Genomic DNA, 25,559 nt, shown 5'->3' with positions numbered 1-25,559 from the left:
CTGTTTTAGTAGTTATTGTCTTGTACTGTTTTAGTAGTTATTGTACTGTTTTAGTAGTTATTGTACTGTTTTTGTAGTTATTGTCTTGTGCTGTTTTGGTAGTTATTGTACTGTTTTTGTAGTTATTGTCTTGTGCTGTTTGCACATGTTTGCACGTCTACTTTATGTAGTGATGTGTAGTCTCATGTAGTTCTGTGTTGTTTTATGTAACACCCTGGTCCTGGAGGAATGTTGTTTTGTTTCCCTGTGTACTGTACTAGCTGTATATGGTTGAAATGACAATAAAGCCACTTGACTTGAACAAGCCATGTTTGATGCTAGCTGGAGCAGACTGGACAGTACAGGATGAGTCATCAAAGATCTTTCATTGTCTTCTCAGAAATGTTTGTTTTTTTGTTTGTATGTTTTAATTTCCTGGGGAAAACTCTACATCAGAACCTACATTTCCCAGGTTGCCAGGCAGGCAGGTGTCGGGCACTTCCGCATCCGCGTGACGCACAGCGCGTGTTTCCGAGGTAACGGGCTTGCTCTGTACCAGCGCTGTGTAGAGACGGCGACAGGGCTGTAGAGGGGGATTCTGTTTTCCGTAACAGATATCCGAGTCCATTTGTGGGATTTTTAGCGCTTGGATCAGGCGTCGCTGAGACGGAGAGTCCCTGCTAAAGTGGCAATATGCTGAATATGTGGAAAGTCAGGGAGCTGGTGGATAAAGCGTGAGTATGCGCTTGGTTTTTTGCAAGGCCTGTAGCTGGACCGTTACTTACTAACGCACACAAGGGAGACGCCGAGTTCGAGCGTGACGTCAGAGCTGTTCTGAGCTCATAGGAGCTAACCGTAGTTTTGTTATCTAGCACAAATTTAATTATATTACTTAGCTGGTTTAAATCTCATTTACCAAACGCTGAACTCACACATTTTCACTGTTAGCTTCGCGGCTAAAGCTGCCCGGTAGGATACAGCTTTTTTAAGCAGCTATTTAAGCTAGCAGGTTTTGGGAGTAGCTAAAGCTAGCTAAGGCTGGCTCCAGGATGAAAACATGCGCGCGGTTAGAAATGTACATGACTGTCGCCTTCTACACAAATGTTTCTAATAAATCTACACCCAAGTCTTCATGCAGTTATTATCACTTGGGGAATACAGTATCCTGTGGCTGGCTAGATGCAGCCAGTGTTTTGATGGGTATATGTAATAAGCTAACATTAGCTAGCTGTGTGTGTGTGTGTGTGTGTGTGTGTGTGTGTGTGTGTGTGTCATGCCAACATCACTGTTTTTGAGCTGGATGTGCTGACCCTGACACCACAGCAGTTCATCTGATCACTGCACCTCATCTCACTAACTCACACCTCCATCACACTAAAGCTCTGCTGCAGCAGTCAGGGCTTACCATGGCTTACACTGCATTTATTCCCTTCTTAATCAGAAGAATGTCAAGTTTGCAGTGCATTTTTTTATTGCATGAAGCACATATACTATAGTCTGTGTCTTTTTCAGTACAAACCCTTTCCCAGTTTGGAGGGGGTTTGATCAGTGCTTAGACTGGAAAAGAAAGGCCGCACACGAACCCTCATATATTAGATACAAAAGAATGATGATGAACATCTCAGAACATCTCTGTGTCTGTTTCAAACATTTAGTAACGTGATGCTTGATGCAGTAATCAGTGGGAGCGCAATGGATAAGGCTCTGGACTAGAGATCTGATTGTGAGTTCAAGTTTGAATCCCAGTTTCCCTTTGGGACTTTGACTTGGCTCTCTGACATGCTTGTGCATTGGGGTGAATCTGCATCGGGACACAGCTTATGAGGTAAGGTGGTTAGGGGTAGCAGAGGTGCACTGATGGGCTGATGTGCACACCTTCACTCGTTAACAGAGCATCATAAAATGCATATCTGCTGAAAGACACGCATGACATGTCTTCAGACACACACTGACTGGTTGCAGCAGGAAGGCGTGTGTATGGACCAGGAGACTGTGACGAGATGTTCTGACCCCTCTAATATGGGTTTAATCAGAGTAATATTGACAATATAGTTCTTTAATCTGACTGCAAATGTGGCATTTCTCCGATAGAACACCATCATTTTCACAAAGTATCCGGAAAGTGCTGATGTGCAGCGAGATAAAGGAGAGAGAGAGAGAGAGAGAGAGAGAAAGAGAAGTGTCAGAGCTCCACTCATCAGCATGGGTCCAAATCCATCTTCACACACAACAATATTTTAGTTATATAGTGTACTACAAGTATATATGCTTCCGTTCGTGTTCAGTTCGTGCATTTTAAAACTGCATTTTAGAAATGGTGTGCAATAGAGGCCCAAAGGTCTGAGAGCACTAGTGAAAATGCTCCTATTTTGCAATTTTTTTCTAAATTAGTACAACAATTTTCATTACAAATTATACAACAACCTGAGTGAAAAGTAGAATCTTTGAAATATTTGCATGAATTTCAGACTTTCTTAGTACTTGGTACATCCCCTTTTTGGCTTTAACGACAGTGTGCACTGTTATTGAATATTAAATACTCAAGATATTGAAAAAATTCTAAAATCTTCTGTTTATTTCTTTTATATGAATGTATATATATATTTTTATATATTTGTTTTTTTTTTTATCTTGAATTGTCTTAGACTCGATCTTTTTAGAAAATCTGAAATATCGCAGATTGATTCCTATCCCTTGTCAGCATGTCATGGTGTATCCGTCTAACTCCTAACACACTGCAGTATTTTTAGCCCAGTGTTTCAGTAAATGTGTAAATGAGTTCTGTAAAACGTTGAGAATTTTTCAACTTTTGCAAGGCATAAACACTAAAGCAGAGTTTCCTCTTCGTCTGTGTGCAGCCAACTAACTGTGGCAGTACTTTAGCTAGTTAAACATGTTGTAAGTTAACCCATCGTTTCTCCAGGAAGTAAAATAAATGCCAGTGTGTGCCAGCTGTAGTTAAAGTGTCACGCTGCTCATCCATGCACACATTGCAGCGAATAATAGTATTCAAAATCTGAGTAGTGATTTTGCCTGAAATGCCCATCTCTAATACTGAACAGCCCCGTATCAGTGTATCAGAACCCAGAGCTGACAGAAAAGCTAGTGTCAGAGACAGTCAGAGTAGATACAGACCACTGCTTGAAATATGCACGGAATATTTCATTGTATCATGCTGAACATGGCAGCTGCCATTCTCCTTGCTAGTAAACGCATTAGCTAAAAAGCCTCATCTATCAGGTGCTTACACTGACACACATGCAGATATAGGCCTCTTTGCTCCATTTGTAATGAAGAAACAAGCATGTGCAGTAGCTGGAGCTACAGGTTTTTACACTTTAGACCACTTCATGTTTGTTATATTTCAACAGCCATTTCAAATCCATGTTTGAGATGTCCTCTTGGTGAGCTGGTATGTGGGTCTCTTCCCAGTCAAGCAGACAGGATTCTGGTCTTGTAGGACTGAAAAGAACTGTTATTTCTGGTTGGAGTTCTCATCATTTGGAGATCACTCGCTGCTGCTAAGGATGATCCCACACAGACAGCCTAAATTTACATGAGATTACTGTGGATGGTTCCACTTAGAAACCATTAAGATGGCTTTGGACTTCAGCTGGTACGACTGCTTTAGGACTGCAATTCCCATGATCAGTTTTGTACTGAAGTCTCCATCAGTGAACAGTTGATAACTTGATAACTGATAACAAAATAGACTTCGTGTGTAAACTTTAATGAACTTTTGTGGGTACACAATTGCACCTTTTGACCATGTAGTACACAGTTATAGAAGGGATTTATTTATAATCGCACTGTCCGTTAGCACCCAGATGAGGATGGGTTCCCTTTTGAGCCTGGTTCCTCTCAAGATTTCTTCCTCATATCTTCTCAGGGAGTTCTTCCTTGCCACCGTCACCTCTGGCTTGCTCATTAGGGATAAATTCATACATTTAAAATTTATATCCTAAATTTATTTATTTCTGTAACGCTGCTTTGTGACATTGTCCATTGTTAAAAGCGCTATACAAATAAAATTGAATTGAATTGAATTGAACTGGAGTGTTGTCATGATGTCTGCCTAGTGGACAGACAGTACTATAAGGTCTTTGTTAACACTGATCTGTTTTTTTTTTCTATCCATTCTTTCTGTAGTGAAATGTGAGACTCTCATTTAGTTTTTTACTTTCTGCCATTTAGTGTACACATTCACATTAAGTACATGTGTGCCAGCAGACACCTATGCAGCCGATTAAATACACGGACAGAGAAGTATAAACCAGCTCTAACCCTCAGTTGCTTTGATTGCATTCTCTCTCAATTATATGTTGCTTTGGACAAAATGTTATCGATTAATATTGAGTTGGAGGGAACTATGAAGTAGAGGTGTTATTTACAGTTGAAATAAAAATTCTACATACCCCTGTTATCATGGCATTTTTGTGATGCAAAACAAAAATTAAACCAAGAAAAATCATGCCAGATCTTTTTCCACCTTTAATCGCTCTCTCACTATAAAGCAGTAACTGAAGATGAAAATGAATGAGTAAAGCATAATATACACAGAGACAGTAAACACGTTGCACAGCTCCATGCCATGTCCAGCGTGCCTCCATGGTAATGAACATGGCCTTTCTTTGTCCCAGGAGCTTCATATCTGACCTCCTGTCTCCATGAGAGTAAATCATGCACACCCCTGCAACATTTTTGTGGTCACGTGGGTCCCAAGAGAGATCCCAGTTTTGCTCAACATCTCTACTATGAAGAAAACTGGTACTTGGGTCCTTTATTATTTTTTTAAAGAAAATAAAATATAATGTGATTAATCTTGAAGAGTATTGAATTAAATTTGAGTACTGAATTGAAGAATGCTGAATAGTATAAGACTGGGACCCTGTAATGCTGGACTATCTTTGCACGTTCAGTAATAAATGATGATGAAGTAATGAGAAACCATTATGTCTTCTTCTCTTAGTCGCTTAGTAGCTTAGAAAGAGCGCCAAGTTGTGTGAAGTTCAACACTGTATCCAGGACAGAGACCATAGACGTGAAGTGTGTTTCTTAAATGCCCCACTGATGTAACTTGTGGTTAAGACAGTGTTAAGTTTCCATGAAGCAACAATAAACAACCACAAAATATTCTGTCCATTAATAATTTACTGTATGAATGTGGGTCACTGGCTGACCATAACTTGATTTGGAAGCCACACCGCACTTAGTACAGCAGTTTGCGTCAATAAATGAGAACGCTGTCATGTGCTATTAGCTGCTTTAGAGCTTTAACATTCATTAACACCAACACCATTCATGTTAGGTTAGGGCAGATGTAGACTGTGCTGTATTATCCTGACTTACAGGCTATGGTTTTACCAGTTGGGACAGAAAATAGTTGCTGCTCAAAGTGTATGAGATATTGTACAATCTGATCAGAGTCTTTTTTTTTTTTTAAAGACTTCTGGTTTTGGTGTCAAAAACAAATTTGGACACCGTCTGCTTCATTTCATGATGTATGAGAGGTCAGCGAACCTAACACAGTATTTCACCTCATTGGTCTGGTAGTGGCTTTGTGTGAATGCTTTTGCAAGTATGACTGCTTAATGTCTTGTGTGGGTTTGTTCATAGAAAATGGCAGAGTTTTAACTGACATGCCGTTTTTGCTGCAGCTTCATCTGAGGAAGATAATACAGAATTGCATCATCTTACAGGTAACATTTAGGTGAAAGCATGGTTCAACAAGAGCTGGGTAATATAAGACTATAAACGATATTGTGGAAATGTCACAGTACACATTTTACAGGTATCGGCAGTAGCGTTGGAGCTCTGACCAACTCCATTAATACTTACAGTTAACAATAGCTGACTGGACCTTAAAAGGTGTGGGTTTTTTTTTTTTTGGACTGGATGTTTCATTATTCCTCCTTTTTCCCATTTTGTTTTGCTGGCATATCTGGATATAGTCATGTGTATGTACAAAATTTCTTCAAGTATTGCAATATTATTGCCATATAACTCACCCCTACTTTGAGAAAGGTGGCTCCAACTGACCAGTTTGTTAGGCCTGGTTTATATTTCTGCATTAACACACATTTACGTTGCAACACGGCGAGGGTTAGGGTTAAGATTATGGGAAAGCGTGGCTCACTGTCATATAGAGATGTGCTGGCTCGTTTCCCCCTCAGAGAGCTGACTACAGGTCGCTTGTATCTTCAGTGCTCCGTGTTGACTGGTGTTCAGGTGAACGCTGATTGGTTGGCGAGGTGGTGTGTCCGGTTGCAAACCCAGACATGTTGTGATGAGATGTTATTTCTTCCATGGGTTTAATCAAATTCAGAATAATACTGTAAAGTTCAGAGTAATATTGTTCCAAATACATCTTGTGTAAATGGTAAAATGTTCATCACATTGAGTACTCTCTGTCAACTATATATGCGCTTGTGCTCCTCAACCCTTCTCTGAAAGTGAAGTCCATTAAAAATAAAGCTTAAGACAGAAACAAATGTTAGTTTAGACGTATTTACACCGTTGTCTTTAATAAACTTTAATGCACTAAACAGCTAGTATAAATATAAAACACGAGTACATTAGGTTTCCACCTGCGTTTCATGTTTGCTTCACACACCGTGATATGATGTCTTTATTGTATATTGTATATCGACGGCAGGGGTGCACGGTAGCTCGGTGATTAGCACTGTTGCCTCACACCTTCCGGGTTGGGGGTTCGATTCCCAAAACTCCAGTTTCCTCCCCCAGTTTAAAGATGTGTGTTGTAGGCTGATTGGCGTTTCCAAATTGTCCTTGGTGTGTGTGCTCTGCAATGGGCTGGCCACCTGTCTAGGGTGTCCTCCGCCTCAACTAACACTTTCTGTGATAAGCATGAGACATTTTATCAGAGCTCCCACTGATTTCTGCTCCATTCCTCCACTTGTCTCTACCACAGTGGAGGTGGACAGGCAGTTTGGGTGCTTCAGGTTCTGAGAGCAACTTTTCTGACCTTCACGTTCCACCCCATTCAAAGTGCCTTTCCAATGCTCTAAAAGAAAACAGCTTGATAACTCACCACTTTGCTGATGTGCACCAGTGAATTGGTTTATTCATTCTAAGTATTCTTCATTCATCACAATATTTTTAAAAATGAGATCGTTTTAGCGCACAGGAACTGTGTTTGCTGTATAATAATATATTGTATGACATCACTTCTAAATATTACAGTACCTGTTACAATAGCATGTGAAGCATATTGATGGTTTTTAATTATAGCTCTTCTTACCTTTTGACATTATCAGCACAGTATGATGTTTAATTTTCAGACTTACTGGAGCATGTTAAACATTTCTCAAGACTCATGTGTTAAGGAAAACCTCTTCGCTGGGCGTATACTGTGCACAGGAAACACCCTGTGTTTGCCAGGGCCTAGGAGGCAGTTTTATCTCTGTGCTGACCGTGGGTTAGAAACCTAGGTAAGATGTTTTGGGAAAGGGTTTTTTGGTATGTAGGCAGTTGAGGACTGAACCTTGAAGAGACAACACCTGTGTATGTACAGTACATGACACTTTAATAAAACTATTCCTCTTCTTTATTAAGAAGAAAACCAGAGAATTACTTCACAATCCATCACATGCATGCTCTTATAGGCTTGTGTATAGGCTTGAATGGGGCATGTTTTAAGTATTTTTTTCCAACAGCAAATGAATAAAGAACATTGGTGATTGCTGTGAAAGAGGCAAGAATGCAGGAGAGATGTTGGTTTATTTAGCAAATAAAAAGAAAGAACAGAAAAAAGAAAAGAAAAAAACAGTAGAGACTGAGATGATGATTCAGTATGATTGAGTTTTTCTACTAACATGTTCTGCCACAACCACAAGCAAACAAAGTAGCCAGGAATCAAAAATCACGTTGTGTAGTGACAAAAGCGACCATGTGATATTTGGACGAGTTCTGGCAGAGAAGTAGGTTCAGCAACCAGTGATAGAAAACACTACTCGATATTAACTTTCTCAGAGTAAAGGTTTTCATTTTCTGAGTGTTTAAACTTCATGCTCTTCACAGTGGTGTGCTACACCACAATGCTGTAACTGTAGCACACATTACTCTTTCTGAAACTCCCTGCCTGCTGCAGTGCCCCCATTGGCTGAGGCTTGATCCGGATAACAGGTGGAGTAATAAGCTTGCACGATGACAGATTCCTTTCAGAATCAGGAAACGCAGTTATGTGGAAACTGATAAAACCAAGCAAAATAAAGTGCAGTGCGAAGCTGTCATATAACTCTCTTGCTAGCACGACACATAGTCAACTTACAGTTAACCATATCCAGAGAGAATGAAGCTGTACATTTTATCTGAGGAGAGAACACCACAGCTCATAGCCAAGAGGTTGGCCAACAGCTTGCTGCCATTTTTATCAAAGTCACAAAAACAGCATGCTGTCAGACATTTTGTAGATGATAAGGACTAAGGTTAGACAAAGTCATGACTTGGGACTGGGAATTCATATTCCTTTCCCATAGTCTTTATTAATGCACATAACTAGCTAACTAGCTCGCCATGTATTTTTTATTTATTTATTTTTTTTAATCTAATGTTGTCTTATTCTCTTTATCCGTTGTCCACCCCTGGATCTTCTCCCTTCCCTTGGGGCTTCTCCTTATCTGCATATCCAGACCATTTTTATTTTCATCAACTTTCGTAAGTGCTTTTATTCCCACTCCATCAGACAGATCACCTTCTCTGGCTGCCTCCTCATTTCAATCTGGAAGCTTCACACAGGCCTCTGAAGCTCCAGGTAGTCTCTCTCTCTCTCTCTCTTTTTTTTTTGAATGATGGTGGGTGGCATAGGGAAGAAAGAAACCACTCCAAGCTTTTAAGTGTGCCATATAGCATTCTTTGTAGACCTCTGGTATGTAGTGAGTGCCTAAGCAAGCTTACCTACCACTGTCAGGAAAAAGAAAGGAAGAGTCTAGCACACCAGGTCCATGGAACAAAGAGGCAGAGAATGTAAAGGGTGGCACAATGTCCCTACACCTGTCCCTGTCCTTTTCTCTCATGCGAGAAAGAAAGCTCGCTCTTTCGCTTTTGTCTCCCTGCAAATTGAATATTCTAGTACTGTGCGCAGTACACAGTTGTGTGTGTGTGTGTGTGTGTGAGTGTGTATGTGTTTCAGTGGAGCTGTCTGCTTTTTTAAACCACCATCATTCATTATTCAGTTTCCTGAGATTTCCCTTATAATCTAAGGCCTGCTTTGCTGCACTCAGTGCTTACTTCATTCTGTCGAAGTGAGAACTCTTTTCTTTGTTATGGTAATGCAGTGCCATTGAATACCCTTAACTCTGTGGTCCCACAAAAGGTTTGTTTGTGTTCAGACTGGGTCCAGCATGCTTTTTAACCAACCTGTTTATAATGCACAGTGGCTGCATAATATTTGGAAGACTGAGCACACTTGAATTTTAATCCGGAAACTATTTGTAGTTTTGTATAAATATTGAGAGCAGGTAGGCCACAAAATTTGAGAGTGGGAAGAAAATGACACGCATTGAAATCAATGCACTGGAATTACTACGTTTCCCAGAATCGCCAGCAATCGCAGCAATATGTCTGTTTGTGGTTTGGCCATCTTTAAAGAAGAGTAATACTGTTGCATGCTGGTTTGCAGGGGGTGTTAAACTAGCATGGAGCCTGCATGTTTTATTGACACTGACTCTAGTGCAAAAGCACTTTTAGATGCTGTTTAATGTTTAATTATTAATGGAATAAGGCTAGTTAGAGAGCTATCATAATCCCCATCCAACAACCACGTGCTCCTCTTAGCCACGCCCCCTTTTAGCCAAGCCGAATCTAATCATCTAACCTAAATCTAATCATTCATCGACGTCTTCTTTGCTCTCAAGGCTTCATCATTCATTCATTATTCATCATTTTGCCTATTTTGACTCTAGCGATTTGCCAGCTGTAATTACAAACCATCAGTGAACTAGTGTCTATTTTTATTTACTTTGTTTCCCCATGTTGGTGTAAAACGAGTATCATGCGGCACAAACACCTGCTGTGCAGCTACAGTCTGTACAATCAGGACATCTTTGTAAAATGTAAAGAAAGTGGGTTTGAGATTTCAGTGAGTTTCTGTGGAGTTTCCAAGGGTGCAAAACAAGGGCAGAGCTTCAGCTGCTGTGGATTAAAATGAAACTGAATGAGGTCTTTACACGACGCTTGTGGTTTGACTTGGAGTTTAGTATTAATCAATCAGGGACATCATGGAATATGTATTTTAGCTCTGTTTATGTTTCCACTGTTTAAATAGTGGCCATGAAAAGCACACACATGCGTTATAATGTTGGTGAGTTGATTTTAAATTAAGTGCTTTCACTAGCTACATTAGTTACCGTCGATTGAATCGGAGAAAAGTGGAGATTGTTCCACTTCAGAAAAACATTTCTGTACAGCTGTAAGTAAAATACATCTTTGTTTTCATTGCATCAGAATCCCTCGTTGTCACTGACTGACAGTGGCTGATTGTCAAGAACAGCATAATGGCTAAGAGCTCATACAGGGTTGTCTATAGACATGTTTTTCTCACCTAGCCAGCATTTGCTGCTAGTAATGAAGTCCTCATGCTGAGTTTTATGTTTAAAATGTTCAGTAAGGTTACTTTTGGGAAGATACTGTAGTTCCTCCTTCTGATATTTATGCAGAGCACAGTTTGCAGTCTGCTTTGCTTTGATTGCCGTAATTAATCACAAAATAATTCCAGATCGCTGTCATTTCACGTCTTATGTTTATTAGCGTGAAAACATGGGATTACTAGGATTACGTCACCTGGTAAAGACTAAGCAAGTTTTTAAACAGTTCTCTGAAACACCATTTAATACTGTAAGCAGATAACAGGACACACCATAATCAAGAACTGGTATGGTTTATCATGCTGAGAATTTTTTATATTAATCATCAGCATTTCTGTGAAAAGGGCAAATTAAAAGCCAAAAATTTGGTAGAGATAAAAAAGGGTTGTGATGTAGCATTGTTTCACAACGTAAATATGAACTGTGAGGATACACATGTAGTTAAAGCTGGAAAATATGTCCTGAGTACAAACTGGATATTGTTGTTTTTTTTGTTTTTTCAGTCGAAGTTTTTCAGCCATGGACACCTTTAACTGTAAAAAATAAAAATAAAAAATCTACAGAACCCTTCAGCACAGATTTATTTTATGAACATATTTTTTTTTTTCTATTTAAATATTAGGAACATTATTTAAACATGTGCAATGATATTTTGGCTATTTAAGTTGTAGATTTTTTTTTTTTTTTTTTTTTTTTTTTTTTTTTTTACACATTCCTAAACTTTCCACTCACAGAACACATTTATAATTACCATTTGATTTAAGTTGACATTATTTATAGGCCAAGTTTTTTTTTAGTTACTAAGGTTCTGATAAAGCCCATTCAGTTTAATTGTTCAGGCTAACAGATTAATATAAGAACTCAGTATAATATAAAAGGTGGGTTGTGATCTCCACCACTGTAACAATTAAAATAAATAAATAAATAAATAAATTAACTATCACAAACCCCCTGGTTATGCTCCACAGACCCCACTTTGAGAACCGTTGATGTAGAGGGTTGTGTAAGTAATTGTGTCGGCAGGCACGTGGTTGAGTGCTGGTTGTAAGTGGGGGGAGGAGTCTTGATGGAGTGGGTAATTTCATGAATGAGTGTACACCTGTGTGTGATTAAGGATGCTGTATTTATACCCTGTGTGTCTTGCAATGAGGCGGGACATGTCAAGCACAGAGAGACGGTGGAGCAGAGTGAAGCAACTTCATCCAAAAGCATCCTGCTGAGCTTGTGTGTGTGTGTGTGTGTGTGTGTTTGCGTATGTGGAATCTGAAATTTTGTGTCTAATTATTTGAGTTAAGAAGGTTGCCATGCTGAAAAGCAAAGGGCAAAAACCAGAAATAAATGTAACACCGCTCTCTCTCCTGCCTGCCTCCTGTGTCCTCATTCTCTTTGTGCCAACCAGGGTGTCACAACTATATTCCAGCACCACCGTCTTCTTTTAGTTCAGCAGTTTCCCTTCCCTGAGCTTTCCTTTTTTCCATTCCCTTCCATGACTGCTGTGCAGGGCAGCCCAGAGTTAGCTTATACTTCATTTCTGTCCCTCAGGAATCAGCAGATGTATGCATAACCTAATGTTCCCTGTCAGTCGATTCACTTGGTCTAATATGGGTATAAAATATATATTCACAGCCGTGGGTAAGGAGAATAATGCAGCCAGCTGTGCTCCTCAGAATCAAACAGAGGAGGAGAGATGGACAGCAGCTCAAATGCCAGTGAACTATAATTCATGGGCAAAACCTTAGGTACATAGGCCTGGTTCAAAATGAGTACATGCAGGGTGCATAGACCCACATGGAGATCTCTTACACGCTTTATTGAGACTATGTCTGGATGGCATCCAGTGACTGGCTAAATGATCCACTAGGAGACACTGGTTCATTCAGTTACATTCCTCTGTCCCTGTGTGGCATGTCAAACAATGTGATCCACAGTTATTGATGATCCTCTGGATACACAGATAGATGCTGCCTACCTGTTGGTGGGACCAGAGGAAGGACAAAACCCACACATCTTGTGAAATTTTGAGCGGGTGGGGAATAAAGCCAACTCACACTGAGCTTATGAGGTGCACTGGGAAACAGCATGAAGACGTAGTATCCTCCTTGTGCTGTGTGTTCTTGGCAGCCAAAATGACAGGCTGGCTAGTCTGCATATCCTTTGTTTCTCCAGTGAATGGAGCTGAAAATGATTTATCTGCTCTAGCTTTCACACACGTGATAGCTGCTTCACATGTTCAGATGTTATCAGGCTCTTCTACATTTTCCAGAGATTCCTCCTGTTCCATAGTTGCTTGTCCATGGATTTATTTTTTTTTTTTGTTAAATGTCATGCACCTTTCGAGAGTTGGCCATTTTGAGTTGGTGACAAAAGCACATGCATCAGCCTGCTTCAGAGCTCTCTTAGCATGGCTGTCTCTAGGCAAGTTGGCTAGTCATTATGGTGGTGGTCTTTCTTGTGTTGAGAAAAGCCACAGCCCTCAGGACAGGGATGAGTATCCATCAACATTCTTCCCAAAACATCACTATTAGAAAGGTTTACGTGTTTTCATTAATTATGAGCTTAATTCACATGATTGGTTTAAGTGAATTCACATGATATAAACTCCACATGTTTTCCTGTTGTCTCCTTCTCCCAGTACCAATGTGGTGATGAACTATTCAGAGATAGAGTCCAAGGTTCGAGAAGCCACCAATGATGACCCTTGGGGCCCCTCTGGTCAGCTTATGGGCGAGATAGCCAAGTAAGTGCTGGATGCCACGTTACACATTTAATGACTCTTTCAGGCTTGGCCTTGCTAAAAATGATCTCTTTGGGATTTACTGAACAGATCTGACATCAACTGATGTAATCATTGACCTATAAGTCTTTGCTTAGACTCAGCATTTTAAACTAATAGCTTACTTATTGCTTTCTTGTTTTGGCTGGATTTGCATAGAATATTTCAGATTTTGACATATTAGTATGTTCTCACCCTAAAACTTGGTGAGCTTACAATCTTGTTCAATTTTGTTCAGCTTAGAATTTAACTTAATGATGAGCAAGATTATCCTAAATCAGAAGTATGCAGTAGAACTGGCTTACCTGTGAACATTTCTCCATACTATACAGATCCACATTTATGTATGAGCAGTTCCCTGAGGTGATGAACATGCTGTGGACCAGAATGCTGAAAGACAACAAAAAGAACTGGAGAAGAGTTTACAAGGTACATTGCCCTTTCCAGCCGTCTCTCAAACCGTGTCAATAGCCCAGTGTGTACAGTAATATTACAACATTTACTCTTCCGTCTAATTGTAATCATAATTAGCTTAAACTCGTAATCAAGTAGTACTGTAAATGTTGTGTTTCATAGATGGATATTCAGATTATTAATTACAAATCATTATTAATCATTATTAAATGCCATTTAGAAGGTTATTGCTGATTAACACATTCTTCAACATGTTCTTCTGGTCAGGCCTTACTACTACTAGCGTACCTCATCAGAAACGGATCAGAACGAGTGGTTACGAGTGCCAGAGAACACATCTATGACCTGCGCTCTCTGGAAAATTATCATTTTGTAGGTGAGTTGAGTTTTATGACAGAAATACGTTCGCTTTTTGTGGCATACACTCTCTCCCCCTGTCAATCACCGCAACATTAGCCACTTGTGTATGTCCGTGAGCTCATGTATGTGGAAAAGATAGCGGTTTTCTCCGAGTGTGTTACTCTGCCCTGCACAGCATGGATAGAAGTTTGAAAAAGTTTGACCTGGTGGGTGGGAATCGGCAGGTGACCAGTGAGAATGGTGGGGGAAATCCAAACAAATTGTTGCATATAGCTCGGGTAACTCTGGGATGTATAGATAGTGTCTGGTATGTAGTAATGTGAAAGAATGAAAACATATGTATCCACAAATATGTAATCTATATAGTTAGCTAAACTTATAGCAGTGAACCGTTATTCTGTTTCCATCATGTCTGACAATGCAGTAATTATATTTTTCTCCTAAACATTTTAACCATCTAACATACTTAACTTGCAGGGTCACTTTAATACTGTTTTGTGTTTGTGTTTTTGTGCATTCTTGGTGTGTCTCTCTCATATTTTTATATTTATATATATATATATCTTGACAGCTTCTCTATCTTTTTATAATCAGATTGTATATAACTACAATTACTATAATTACTATTATAAGTATTATGTCTCTTATCCCTTGCTGCTGTAACAATGCAAATTTCCCCATTGGGGGACGAATAAAGGATTATCTTATCTTATCTTTTCTTACATTTTTTGTAAGGTCTATATTTTCAGAAGACAATTGTATGGAGATTTGGAGAAATTACTATGCAATGTCCCTGACATTGTACACCATAATATTTACACAGTGGAGTTCCCTGTCCTTGGTTTAACTAGATCTAGATTTAAGTTTTAAGGTAAAGTTTTTTTTGTTTGTTTGTTTCTTTTTTGTCGTTGTTGTTGACTAGATGAAAATGGGAAAGACCAGGGTATCAATGTACGGCAGAAGGTCAAAGAAATGGTGGAGTTTGTCCAGGATGACGACAGGTTACGGGAGGAGAGGAAAAAAGCAAAGAAGAACAAGGACAAATACATCGGAGTATCATCAGATGGCATGGGAGGCTTCAAACAAAGTAACTGTAAGTAATGAGGAGTGAATGTTGTGCCAAATTATTAAAGATATTGACTAATAATTTTGACTGATGAAAATATCTTTTAAATTTAGTCAATATTTTGTCATGTCACATTTATTAATTTTAGTCAGTTTTACTTCGACTAAAATGACAGAATATTAGTCAACGGTATTGTAGTTGAAGAGAAAATGCAAAAATTACACCAAATATTCGCACATTTTTTTTTTGTAGCAAAAAAAAAAAAGTGAAAACTGCCCTTGTTGTGAAAACCCGATCTCCTGAAATAATAACATTACAGTGAGTACAGTATTGTAATACAATATTGTGAATTGTTTATGCTTTAATTATTTATTGTCAGCGTGGCTTACTGTTCTTACCTAGCGCCTCACTGAAGTTCAAGTTCACTTGTGCATTTGCGTCATTTTGTGCAGAAGCAAATTGTAATATTAGGTTTTTGTTGTGTATGTGTCTGATTAACCTCATATGTGTATAGGAGGTGTTAGAGCGAGTTAATTAACCCGCTAGTAAAGCGCTTCAGTTTACCGGTGTTCATTCACTGTTCAGCTTCAGCTCTCACAGGTTAAGCAGGTCAATCCCCGATATTATTGACTATGACTGGATTATCTGAAGCACTAGAACTATTCTTTGTAGATTATTCTTCTTCAAAAAACATTGTTAGTGCATTATTATCTTGCATGTCATTTTTTAACAGTACGGTTCAACTAAAATCAGTGCTAGTGCTTGCTAAACATCTTAACTTCGAATGCACACAGTTTTTGCATTCGAATGTGCATTTTTTTTTTTTTTTATCTTAAATTCGATGAATGTTCGAAGTTCAAATTTTAATTTGACAGCCCTAGAGCAGAAGAGAGGACAGAAGCAGCGCAAATGGCTAAAATGTTGGTGACATTCATTCTTATGTAAACACAATGGGCAATATCGAGGTCATGTCCATATATCGTACGTTAAGTTGATAACGTAATTATCGTGATAGTGTAATTATCGTGGCAGGCCTAATCAGGTCCCCTAAGGGGACCAAATTCCCACTCTGACAGAATAAGAATTATTTGAATATCAAAACAGTCACTTCTTTAATCATGAGACACTACTTCATGTGTTCATGTGACTCTGTGCATAAAGGTGTGTGATCATGTTGCTGTAGAAACGTCTTGTCTTTGTAATGGAATAACGTAGGTTTTTTCTTAGATCTGCCTAATCAGATTATGCTTCTCTCTCCCCATCATGTCATTAGCATTGGAAGTCACACTAGGCAGGAGTTTGCACTTTGATTTGACGTCTTTGATTTGGTGCAATCATTTCTCACTTCATTAGTCACACTGTAGTCACAATTTGTCACTTAATGATGCCATATCAGAATTTGTTTTAGTCTCACAGGAACAAACTGCGTTTGACAGAATAGGGGGTAATTTTGAGTAGTATCTCAGGTATCTCATGCGATATGCTTTTACGCAAAGTTTTTTTAATACATATTTGAGTTTACCAGGGCATAGTTTTGTTTTCTTTTTCACACTTAAAAAGTGCCTAATGAGGCTTCTGAAAAAATTCTTCCATGACTTACAGTGCCTTATACGGGAGCCAAAAAAAACAAACAAAAAAAACCGTAAAGCTTTACTACAGCATGTGATAATCCTTGCCCTCATGGTAGCTAGCTATTATGCAATGTTTAGCTTTGATGCAAAGATGTTGCTTACATGTAATTTAATGTAATGTAATTTAACTTTTCCGAGCCTTTTGAACTGAATATTTATTGAAGTGATTTGTTCAGTCTCTGCTTTTAGAATCATTTTAGGGAAAAAAGAATGTATATGTATTATCTCCTGATATCCCTTTGCAAGTAATCCTCTTTCCAAAGTTAAAGTAAAGTGTGTTTTTGTCCTTAGCGGGAGAGCGCTTTGACTCTGAGTCTAAAAGCAAGTGGGATGAAGACTGGGAGAAGAGCAAAAGTGGCTTTCCTTTCAGTGAGAAGCTCGGCGAGATCAGCGATAAGATTGGCAGCACCATCGATGACACCATTAACAAGTTCCGCAAGAAAGAAAGAGATGACTCTCCCGATCGAATCAGGTGAAACTTATTCCAACTCTGTGGTCACGTCTACAGATTGAATGATCTTTGGCTGGCTTCAAAGGAAAACTCTGGGCTGAAATGAACTGAAGACTTTGACTTAAAATATTTTTTTTGCTTACTGAACATCTCAGTAGATTCTTAGGATGTTTTTTTTTTTACTTTCATAAGCAGATTTGCATCTGATTGTATCTTAGCTCTGACAAGTTGACCTTTAAAATGAGAGTAATTTTTTTTATTTCATCTCTAGTGACAATGAGGAGGACAGAATATCGCAGAACGGTCGGCCGGCAAAGTCTGAGTTCAAGGATGAGGAGGAGGCGGTGACACCCAAGAGTGCACAGGTGATGCAGGCCACTGAGGGTACCACTACCAGCAGCACCACTACACGCAAACGGGGTGGAATGCCCTCCAAAACGGTGGATTTGGGCGCAGCTGCGCATTACACAGGGGACAAGAACAGCCCAGATGCAGACAATACAAAGGTAGCTTACATCTGTTTAGCGTCACCTGAAATGAATCATGGTGAATTCAGAATGAGCTTTGTATGTTGTATGTGTGCAGGTATTGTCATTATGATCACATCTGTCACATATTTGAGTCATGTAAAACTGCATGCATTTTGTAGGCCAAGTATGCTGCTTGAGATGTTAGGAAGAACATTTTCTCTCACGGTTGTTTTTTTTTTTTTTTTTTTTTTTTAAATTTAATTTAATTTTATTTTTTAATTTGTGCCAATACTGCCCTCTTGTGGAAGTGGATTCTATCTTTTTCTCAATCACCATCTTTCCCCCTGTTTTTAGACCCCAGGCAGTCAATCTTCCAGTGGAGGGCTTTCAGATTTGCTTGTAGTAGACTCTGAAGCGACTCAGCCAGCACCTTCAGGTAAAGCCACTCATTTATTTCTGTTCCAAGGAAACATTACAAACACTGAACTGTAGCTGTATCGACTGATTTCTGTTCTTCTAAACTGATTCGATGCAGCTGATGCAAAACTTTTCAGTCTTCCACAGTCTGCAGGTTGTCTGCAGGTGTGCTTGGCTGATCATTGGGCATTCTACCAGATAGATTAGAAAAAGTGGTTCGTTTTGCTTTTTCACGCTGAAACTACAAGCATTTGCACTTAACTATATACCGTGATTCCAAATGAGATTTGATTTTTTTTTTTTTTTGATCAAACTTTGATTTTAACACTCATGTCAATCTAAATCACTTTGTGATACTACAGACTGTAGGTAAATAAGCTTTGGCTTTGCTGGTTTATAATCCAATGAAAGTCATATCATTAACTATAATTTATTTATAGTTAAATGCTACAAAAACTCTGTGTTTCTGCCTGATCTGAACTGTGGGTGTGTTTGCATTATGATGGCATTTTCCTAGCAGAAAACATGACTGAAACATGACTACAGTGTTTCAGGAGAGGATAAAGTACTTTTTTTTTTTTTCTTTCAGAGATCATGACTCAAGTGTTGTTAGAATGCTTTGTACAGTTGTACAGGTCATAAGTTTACATACACCTTGCAGAATCTGCAAAATATTAATAATTTAAAAATAAATAAATAAATAAATAAGAAGGATCATAAAAATTGCATTTTGTTTATTTAGTACTGCCCTTAATAAGCTATTTCACATTATAGATATTTACATATAGTCCACAAGACACAATAATAACTGAATTTACACAAATGAACCAGTTTAAGAGTTTGCATAAGCTTGAATCTTAACACTGTGTTGTTACCTGGATGATCAACAACTGTTTTTGTGTTTTGTGATAGTTGTTTTCTTTTTCAAACTGCCCACTGTTCTTCAGAAAAATCCTCCGGTCCTGCACGTTATTTGCTTTTCCAGCATCTTCTGCATATTTGACCCCTTTCCAACAGCAGCTATATGATAATGAGATCCATCTTTTCACACTGAGGACAATTGAGGGACTCAAACACAACTATTACAGAAGGTGCAAACATTCACTGATGCTCAAGAAAGCAACACAAGGTGTAAACTTTTCAACAGGATGATCGGTGTAAATTGTTATTATTTTGTCTTCTGGGAAACATGTAAATATCTTATAGCTTCTGCAGGGCAGTACTGAATGGGAAAAAAAAAAAAAAAAGATTAAACAAAATATCAATTTACACCAATGTGTGTAAACTACTGCACTAAATATAATGAATGTAAGTCGTGTAAAAATGCTATCCTAATGCACTTTCTCTCACTGTAACTTGTGGGGAAAGAAGTCAGTTCAGGTTCTGTGACTTTGGAAATAAGCTGGCATTCTCATGAGGAACCATGTACCTCTCTGCTCGGGCTGGGTTTTCAGATCAAAACCTTTCTGAGAAAATGGTTTAGAGATGTAGACAGTGTGGTCCAGAGGGTGACTGAAATAAGTCTGGGAATGAATGTGCGAGTTGCACAGATGCTGCTGTCGTTCTTTATTTCTTCAGCAGCTCATCATCTTTGTCTGGTCCCTTTCAAAAGACTGACTTATGATATAATGTATTTCTATATGTTCTCAGTCGTGTTTAACAATATTTAAATTGTTACTGTTTTATGCTTCATTTCTTATCACTCTATGTCAATCACATTCATCACTATCAGTCTAACATTGATTCTCTGTAGGTGGGAGCTCAGACCTCATTGCTGACTTTGCAGATTTTTCCTCCCCAGCTGCTTCTGCTAGTCTCCCTCCAGCTGCTGGTATGTGTGCAGCTTCTATACACACACTCTCAGCATAGACAAAGTGCCTGTTTTCGACTCTTGTGTTCCCTTGTCTTTGCCTTACCAATCCCTCAAATGAAACCCTCAGCATTTGAACTGGATTGGATGGTTCTTTAGAGCACTGAAAGGATGCTCTGGTAAAAATATTTTCATGTGACCATTGACAGATCAGTTGTAAAGATGTACAGACCTCTTACAGCAGCAGTAACACTATGCTATGAGGAGCCAATTCTACCAGCAGCACCACTATGCCATCCTAATAACCAGGTTATTAAAAATTGTAGCTAGACTTAGCTATATCGATGATTAAAAAAAAAAAAAAAAAAAAAAGCCAAAAGCTAAGTAAATTAGCTTGCTACGTCAGTATAATATCTTGAGGCTGAGAGGATACAGATCTTGGAAAAGCATGTCCTTTCTGCTCTTCAGTATGTGGTACACCACTAATGCACGTGGTGTCAGTAGAATAGGGTTGAGTGATCACAGTGAGGATTCCTATTCCTATTGATTATATGATATTTTTGTACTTCATGTATTAGATGCTGGGTGTCATAGTGACAGACCAAGAGTTGGCAGAAATATCATAAATACTTACAAAACTCTGAAACTGACAGGTGTGATACAGAATAATGCATAGCATGACAGATAAATGACATGTAATATACTGGTTTTATTGGGTTTATGCTGAAATGCCTTTGCATTTAAGGCCGCAAGAAGAATAATTATATGTACACTTGGTGTACTTTCTCATATTTCCCCTTTGTGAGTCAGTGCAGAGAGAACAACGTGCAACTCTGAGTGTTTTGGAAGGGCTTACATGTTCCATCAGACTCAGACAGAGGTCAGGTAAAATATTGATGAGTGACGGAGGGCTCCAGATGGAGCAGCTACCTGCTGAGGCTTATGGGGACAGACACCTGTCAGTGTCCATTACATGCATCATCTCTCTTGACAACACCAAATCTCTGAGAGGAGGTGGAGAGGCTTATGCATATATATACGTGCCTCTGTTTGAGTTCTGTATGATCTAACTAAATAATCAGTAACTTTCATCTTTGTGCAGGTAGCAGTGGTGTTCGGAAAGGTGGCAAGGTTGCAACAGAAATTAATTTGAGGACTTTTTTGTTAATTTGTACTAGAATATTAACTTTCTGATTTGTTTTAAAAAAAAAACGCACACAAAGAACGTAATGTTCATTTTGTGAAACTTACAGTTAATTGACTCAGAATTTCACTTTGACAGAATTATATCTGTAAGACATGGAACTCACTGTCACAGACTTCACTTTCCGTTCTTTTTTTTTTTTTTTTTTTTTTAATTTGAGGCCTCTCACTGTAACAGTAAAAAATATCATATTACTTTATCCAGCACTGACAGACAATAGCCTTTTATGAGGGGGGTAAAATACAACTTCTGTGCTTTCAGGATCAGTATCAACTGGCAATGGAGAGTTTGGTGACTGGAGCGCCTTCTCATCAGCCAGTCCACCTGCGTCTACAGCCTCGTCTGCTCTCCCAGATCTTTTCAGTGATGTTCCAGCCTCCACCCAACCACCTTCCGCTGACCTTTTTGACCTGATGGGCCCTAATCAAAGCGGTCTGAATGCCTCCCAAAGCATGACCTTCACTATGTCCCCCCAGAGCACAGGGTTCTCTATGTCCAGATCACAGGTAGCTCTGGAAATTGTGGTGATTAATTTGAGTTTTCTAATGGGTATCTAAAGAGTATCTAATGGTTTATGAAATCTATGCTTAACAGAGACGATTCAGCAACACAGATATTTTATTAGTTTCATACGTTTCCATTAATTTAGACTCTAGGGGGGCCTGTGCACAGTTTAGCAGGTCCTTTGTTGCCTCAGCAGATGGGAGTTCAGAAACCAGGAGGAAAAACCTCAATGCCTGCCACGTGGTCTGACCCAAGCGTCAACATCAGCCTGGACTTTCTGTCTATGGGCATGAACCCTCCCAAGCCTTCACAACCTAGCCTCAACACTATGATGCAACAAGGTGAGGCATAAAACTCACCTTCTTCACTGTTTGCATAATTATGATTAGGTTAGTGTGCATAAAAACACAATAATATGTCAGTTCGAATTCATGATGCATGCATACAACACCCATTTTATTACCATACAGAAATTCACTTGATTCACAATTCACTTTTAAATTAAATGCACATTTCCAGCAAAAAGTGGAGTTTTTTTTTTTTTTTTTTTTAAATCATATCTTGTATGTTTTCCACAGTGGAGGTTTATATGAAATCTCATCTCATCAGGGTTGTCTGTCCGTGTCCATCAGAGACTCTCGTTAGCACAATATCTCAAGAAAGAGTGGTTAAATGTTTGTAGGATTTATATGCAATTATCATAGTAACCAGCAGATGAACTGATTTGATTTTGGATTTGATCCAAACAGGGTCAAGGTCACAGCAAGGTCAAAATAGTTTTTCTTCCTTCCTACCTTCCTTCCTGTTTGAAGTATATTTTAAGGGTAATTCTGGCATACAGATTAGTAACAAGAAGGATTGGACTAGTACTACACGTGCATGTGCTCTGTGGTGAACGGCAGCGGAGACACTTAGTGAGTTCTTGAATAGTGAAGAAGCCCTGATAAACAGCACACTGCTGATATTCATGGCTTTATCTGTTTGGCAGCATGGACAAGGGAAACTAAGATGCATGAGACACAGATGTTTTGTTGCTCTGCTCTGAATTCAGACAGCAGTTTATTAAGGTTTGTATGGGATACAAAATAGGGGAAATGGAAACGCATATTATGAAATGCAATACACATTATTTTGTCGATCTTAAAGCTGCAGAAACCACGCTTTCCAACTGACACTTAAATTGCCAGACTTGATAGACTCCAACTGTTGTGATGGCTATCAGTGTTTCCCAGTACTATCATCAGTTATCCCAAGCCTAGTCCTGACAGCTTGTCCCTGGAGCAAGATTTACTGGTTTGACAAAGAGAACCTCCTCCTGGTGATGTTTTTTGGAGATGAATGTACATTTTGGAAGGAATACAACCGCTTACGGTAATGTTTGTGGTTGGGCTGTTTTAAAATGGATTAGTCAGAAGCCACAGTTGAAATAGATGGCTACTGCTAGGAAATCGAGTATCCACTTGGAAAATGTAGGCTATAATCTGGCTAACTTTCTTTAGATCAGCATTATGGTGAAGAGCAAAAATTAATCCATTGGTAAAAATGACATGTCAGATGAGTTGTTTTTTCCATTTACTGTTGCACATTTCATCATCAGGTGCATAGAAGACCTACAACAGGAGTGGGATGAGATGCTCTTTATGCATGAAGCATGATTTTCTGTCTCTGGTTACATTTTTCAAAAAATATTAGCATTAAAATTTGGTATTTGATGACTGAGGCATACTGCTTTTATTAGACAATACACCATACAGACATTCATGTACATCATAGAGACCTCAACCAATATCCAGATAAGTAATATGGGGTTAGTTATTTAAATCAATCTATTAAATCTTCAGTCCCGCAGAGCTGTAATGTAGTTGACACAAACAGAATAATTATATAATCATATTGAAATTGAAAGGGAAAGTTGGCTAACAAAGCTTCTTATTCACCTACTTCACTCAGGTGTCCAGCCACCTGTGAACCTGGTCGCCCAGAACTTTGCTGGAATGACACTTAACACCCAGCCTGTGCCTGCTAGACCAGCCATGAACCCTGTGATGGCAAGTGGAAACATGGGCATGGTGATGCCCCCCACCATGGCAACAGGTAACATGGGAATCGGTTCCATGGTCATTGGAGGAATGCCTGCCAATCAGGGTTTAATGGGAATGAACATGGCGTCTGCTGGTTTGGGCCTCCCAGGTGGCCTTGGCGTGTCCAGCATGACCATGGGCCAGGGCATGAGCTCTGCCATGTTACAACCCAAACCACAGGCCTTCCCTAACTTTGGCAACTTTGGACAATGAAGGAAAAACAGCGCTGAAAAGAAATGGTCCAAAAATACCTTCTTAATTAACAGAAGGAGCTGCATCCAGTAAAGTGGACAAAACTGACAAAACTATCCAGTGTCTGGACCCTTCAATCATTTAATGTCATATGTTAACAGATGTTTGGGGAGTGTCTAAAATCTGTTTTCTTTGAGTGAGGGATGGGTGATTGAGGATGGAATGCTTTTTTTGATAAGGTACGCTAAAAACTTTTATGGTCTGGGATGTTTGCCAGTGGCTGGTTAAATGCAAAGATCACTTTTAGATGTGTGTTTATTTGCCCTGTCATTTTCACATACTCCCTCTCCCCATTTTAAACCCATTTAAATTCAGGAATTACCTCAACTTCCACTGTTCATGCTGTGACTAAAATGCTGCGAGTGATTGGTTTTGTAAATATCTTTTTTTTTTTTTTTTTTTTCCATTTGTGAAGAAGAAAATAACTATAAATTATTGCATTGTTTTATGGAGTTCTCAGATGGTATGCAGGGAACAAGCTCAGAAAGTCAAAGGAGTAGCACAAGTTCTTAATTCGTTTCATTTGTATTTCCTTGTTTTTACAGCTAATCCATTACATTCACACTCCAACAAACAAACTCATCATTTATGTTACTGTACAATGGTTTGTCTTTGTCTCACAGAATTAGAATATGAAGGCTGTTTTTTATTTGACTTACAGTTTTATTAGATTTGAGGATATAATGTTCTGATTGTATATAACAATGAAGAAATCTGGGGAAAAATGTTATGCTATACCAGTATAGATAGTGAACAAACATATAAAAGGTGATGATATTGGGTCATGTGGTTACATTCCTGTTCCACCCCTAGCACTGATGTCAATGGCAGAGTGAGAGTCTAATCTGGAATGTAAAGATTTTGCAAAAAGTTGGGAGTTACATTTGGCTTACTCTGATTTTTTTTTTTTTTTTTTTTTTTTTTTTTAAATGATGCAATGTCACACTAGGGCACTTTGTACTGGTGGAAGTAGTATTGCAGCTCTAATGAATAACCACTTGAATTGTTTCTAATGCCTCATAAAACTCAAAACTAACATGCATGAAATGGACTAAAGTGTTTTAAAGTGCATCTTTTCATGGATCACCTCAGATCAGTGTTAACACTCATTGTGTCTGTCACAGGATGGCATGTCAACTATAGGGTCAATGGAGGAAATGTCAACTCCAAACGAAGTTTGTCACTTTTTTTTTTTTTTTTTATTATTATCTTTTGTTCTTTCCCCCTCCCATTTGCTGCTGTACACAGGTGAACAGAGCCCTCCATTCCACACCAAGCTGTTGTTTTCAAAAATGACCAAATCTTTATTTTAATACTGTTAAGATGATTCTATAGGGGTTTAGTTTCTTATTTTAATACTTTACCATTATACAAATCCTGTGCATATTATGGTGTCGGCATGGGCCCATTGAGAAAACACTAGGTGCTTGTAAAGAGAGTGGGGGAAAAAATCAAGATCAAGCGCCTCTTTCATAAAATTGTTTCTTTTGGAATTTAATTTTTGGACTTGATTGTATTCAATAAAAAAAATTATGTATGACAA

At 38.7% G+C, this 25,559-nt stretch overlaps 1 protein-coding gene across 3 annotated transcripts; it reads left to right on the top strand.

Moving 5' to 3' along the window:
- The first annotated feature begins 462 nt into the window (after positions 1-462).
- Positions 463-25,559, top strand: clint1b (clathrin interactor 1b). Of its 3 annotated transcripts, XM_053240443.1 has the most exons (13): positions 463-713; positions 1,635-1,804; positions 13,216-13,320; positions 13,689-13,785; positions 14,038-14,146; positions 15,053-15,223; positions 17,119-17,299; positions 17,550-17,784; positions 18,103-18,184; positions 19,919-19,996; positions 21,441-21,685; positions 21,829-22,024; positions 23,634-25,559. In XM_053240443.1, the coding sequence occupies exons 2-13, from the start codon at positions 1,800-1,802 to the stop codon at positions 23,975-23,977; spliced, it is 1,848 nt and encodes a 615-aa protein (XP_053096418.1). In that variant the 5' UTR covers positions 463-713; positions 1,635-1,799; the 3' UTR covers positions 23,978-25,559. The 3 variants fall into 3 exon arrangements, with proteins under 3 accessions (XP_053096418.1, XP_026797239.2, XP_026797237.2); XM_026941438.3 differs by lacking the exon at positions 1,635-1,804 and having other exon boundaries at positions 21,880-22,024; XM_026941436.3 differs by lacking the exon at positions 1,635-1,804 and having other exon boundaries at positions 464-713.

Source organism: Pangasianodon hypophthalmus, chromosome 15, assembly GCF_027358585.1.
Source record: "Pangasianodon hypophthalmus isolate fPanHyp1 chromosome 15, fPanHyp1.pri, whole genome shotgun sequence".
NCBI classification, from domain to species: Eukaryota; Metazoa; Chordata; class Actinopteri; order Siluriformes; family Pangasiidae; genus Pangasianodon; species Pangasianodon hypophthalmus.
The sequence above is the reverse complement of the archived record's forward strand: the minus strand, read 5'-3'. Positions and strand labels throughout refer to the sequence as shown.

Bases quoted from the DNA above. Each gene is read 5' to 3' on its own strand.
- clint1b (XM_026941436.3), top strand. From the start codon at position 673: ATGCTGAATATGTGGAAAGTCAGGGAGCTGGTGGATAAAGC. The intron at 18,185-19,918 runs GTAAAGCCACTC...GATTCTCTGTAG, and splicing joins GACTCAGCCAGCACCTTCAG to GTGGGAGCTCAGACCTCATT. The intron at 19,997-21,440 runs GTATGTGTGCAG...CTGTGCTTTCAG, and splicing joins TAGTCTCCCTCCAGCTGCTG to GATCAGTATCAACTGGCAAT.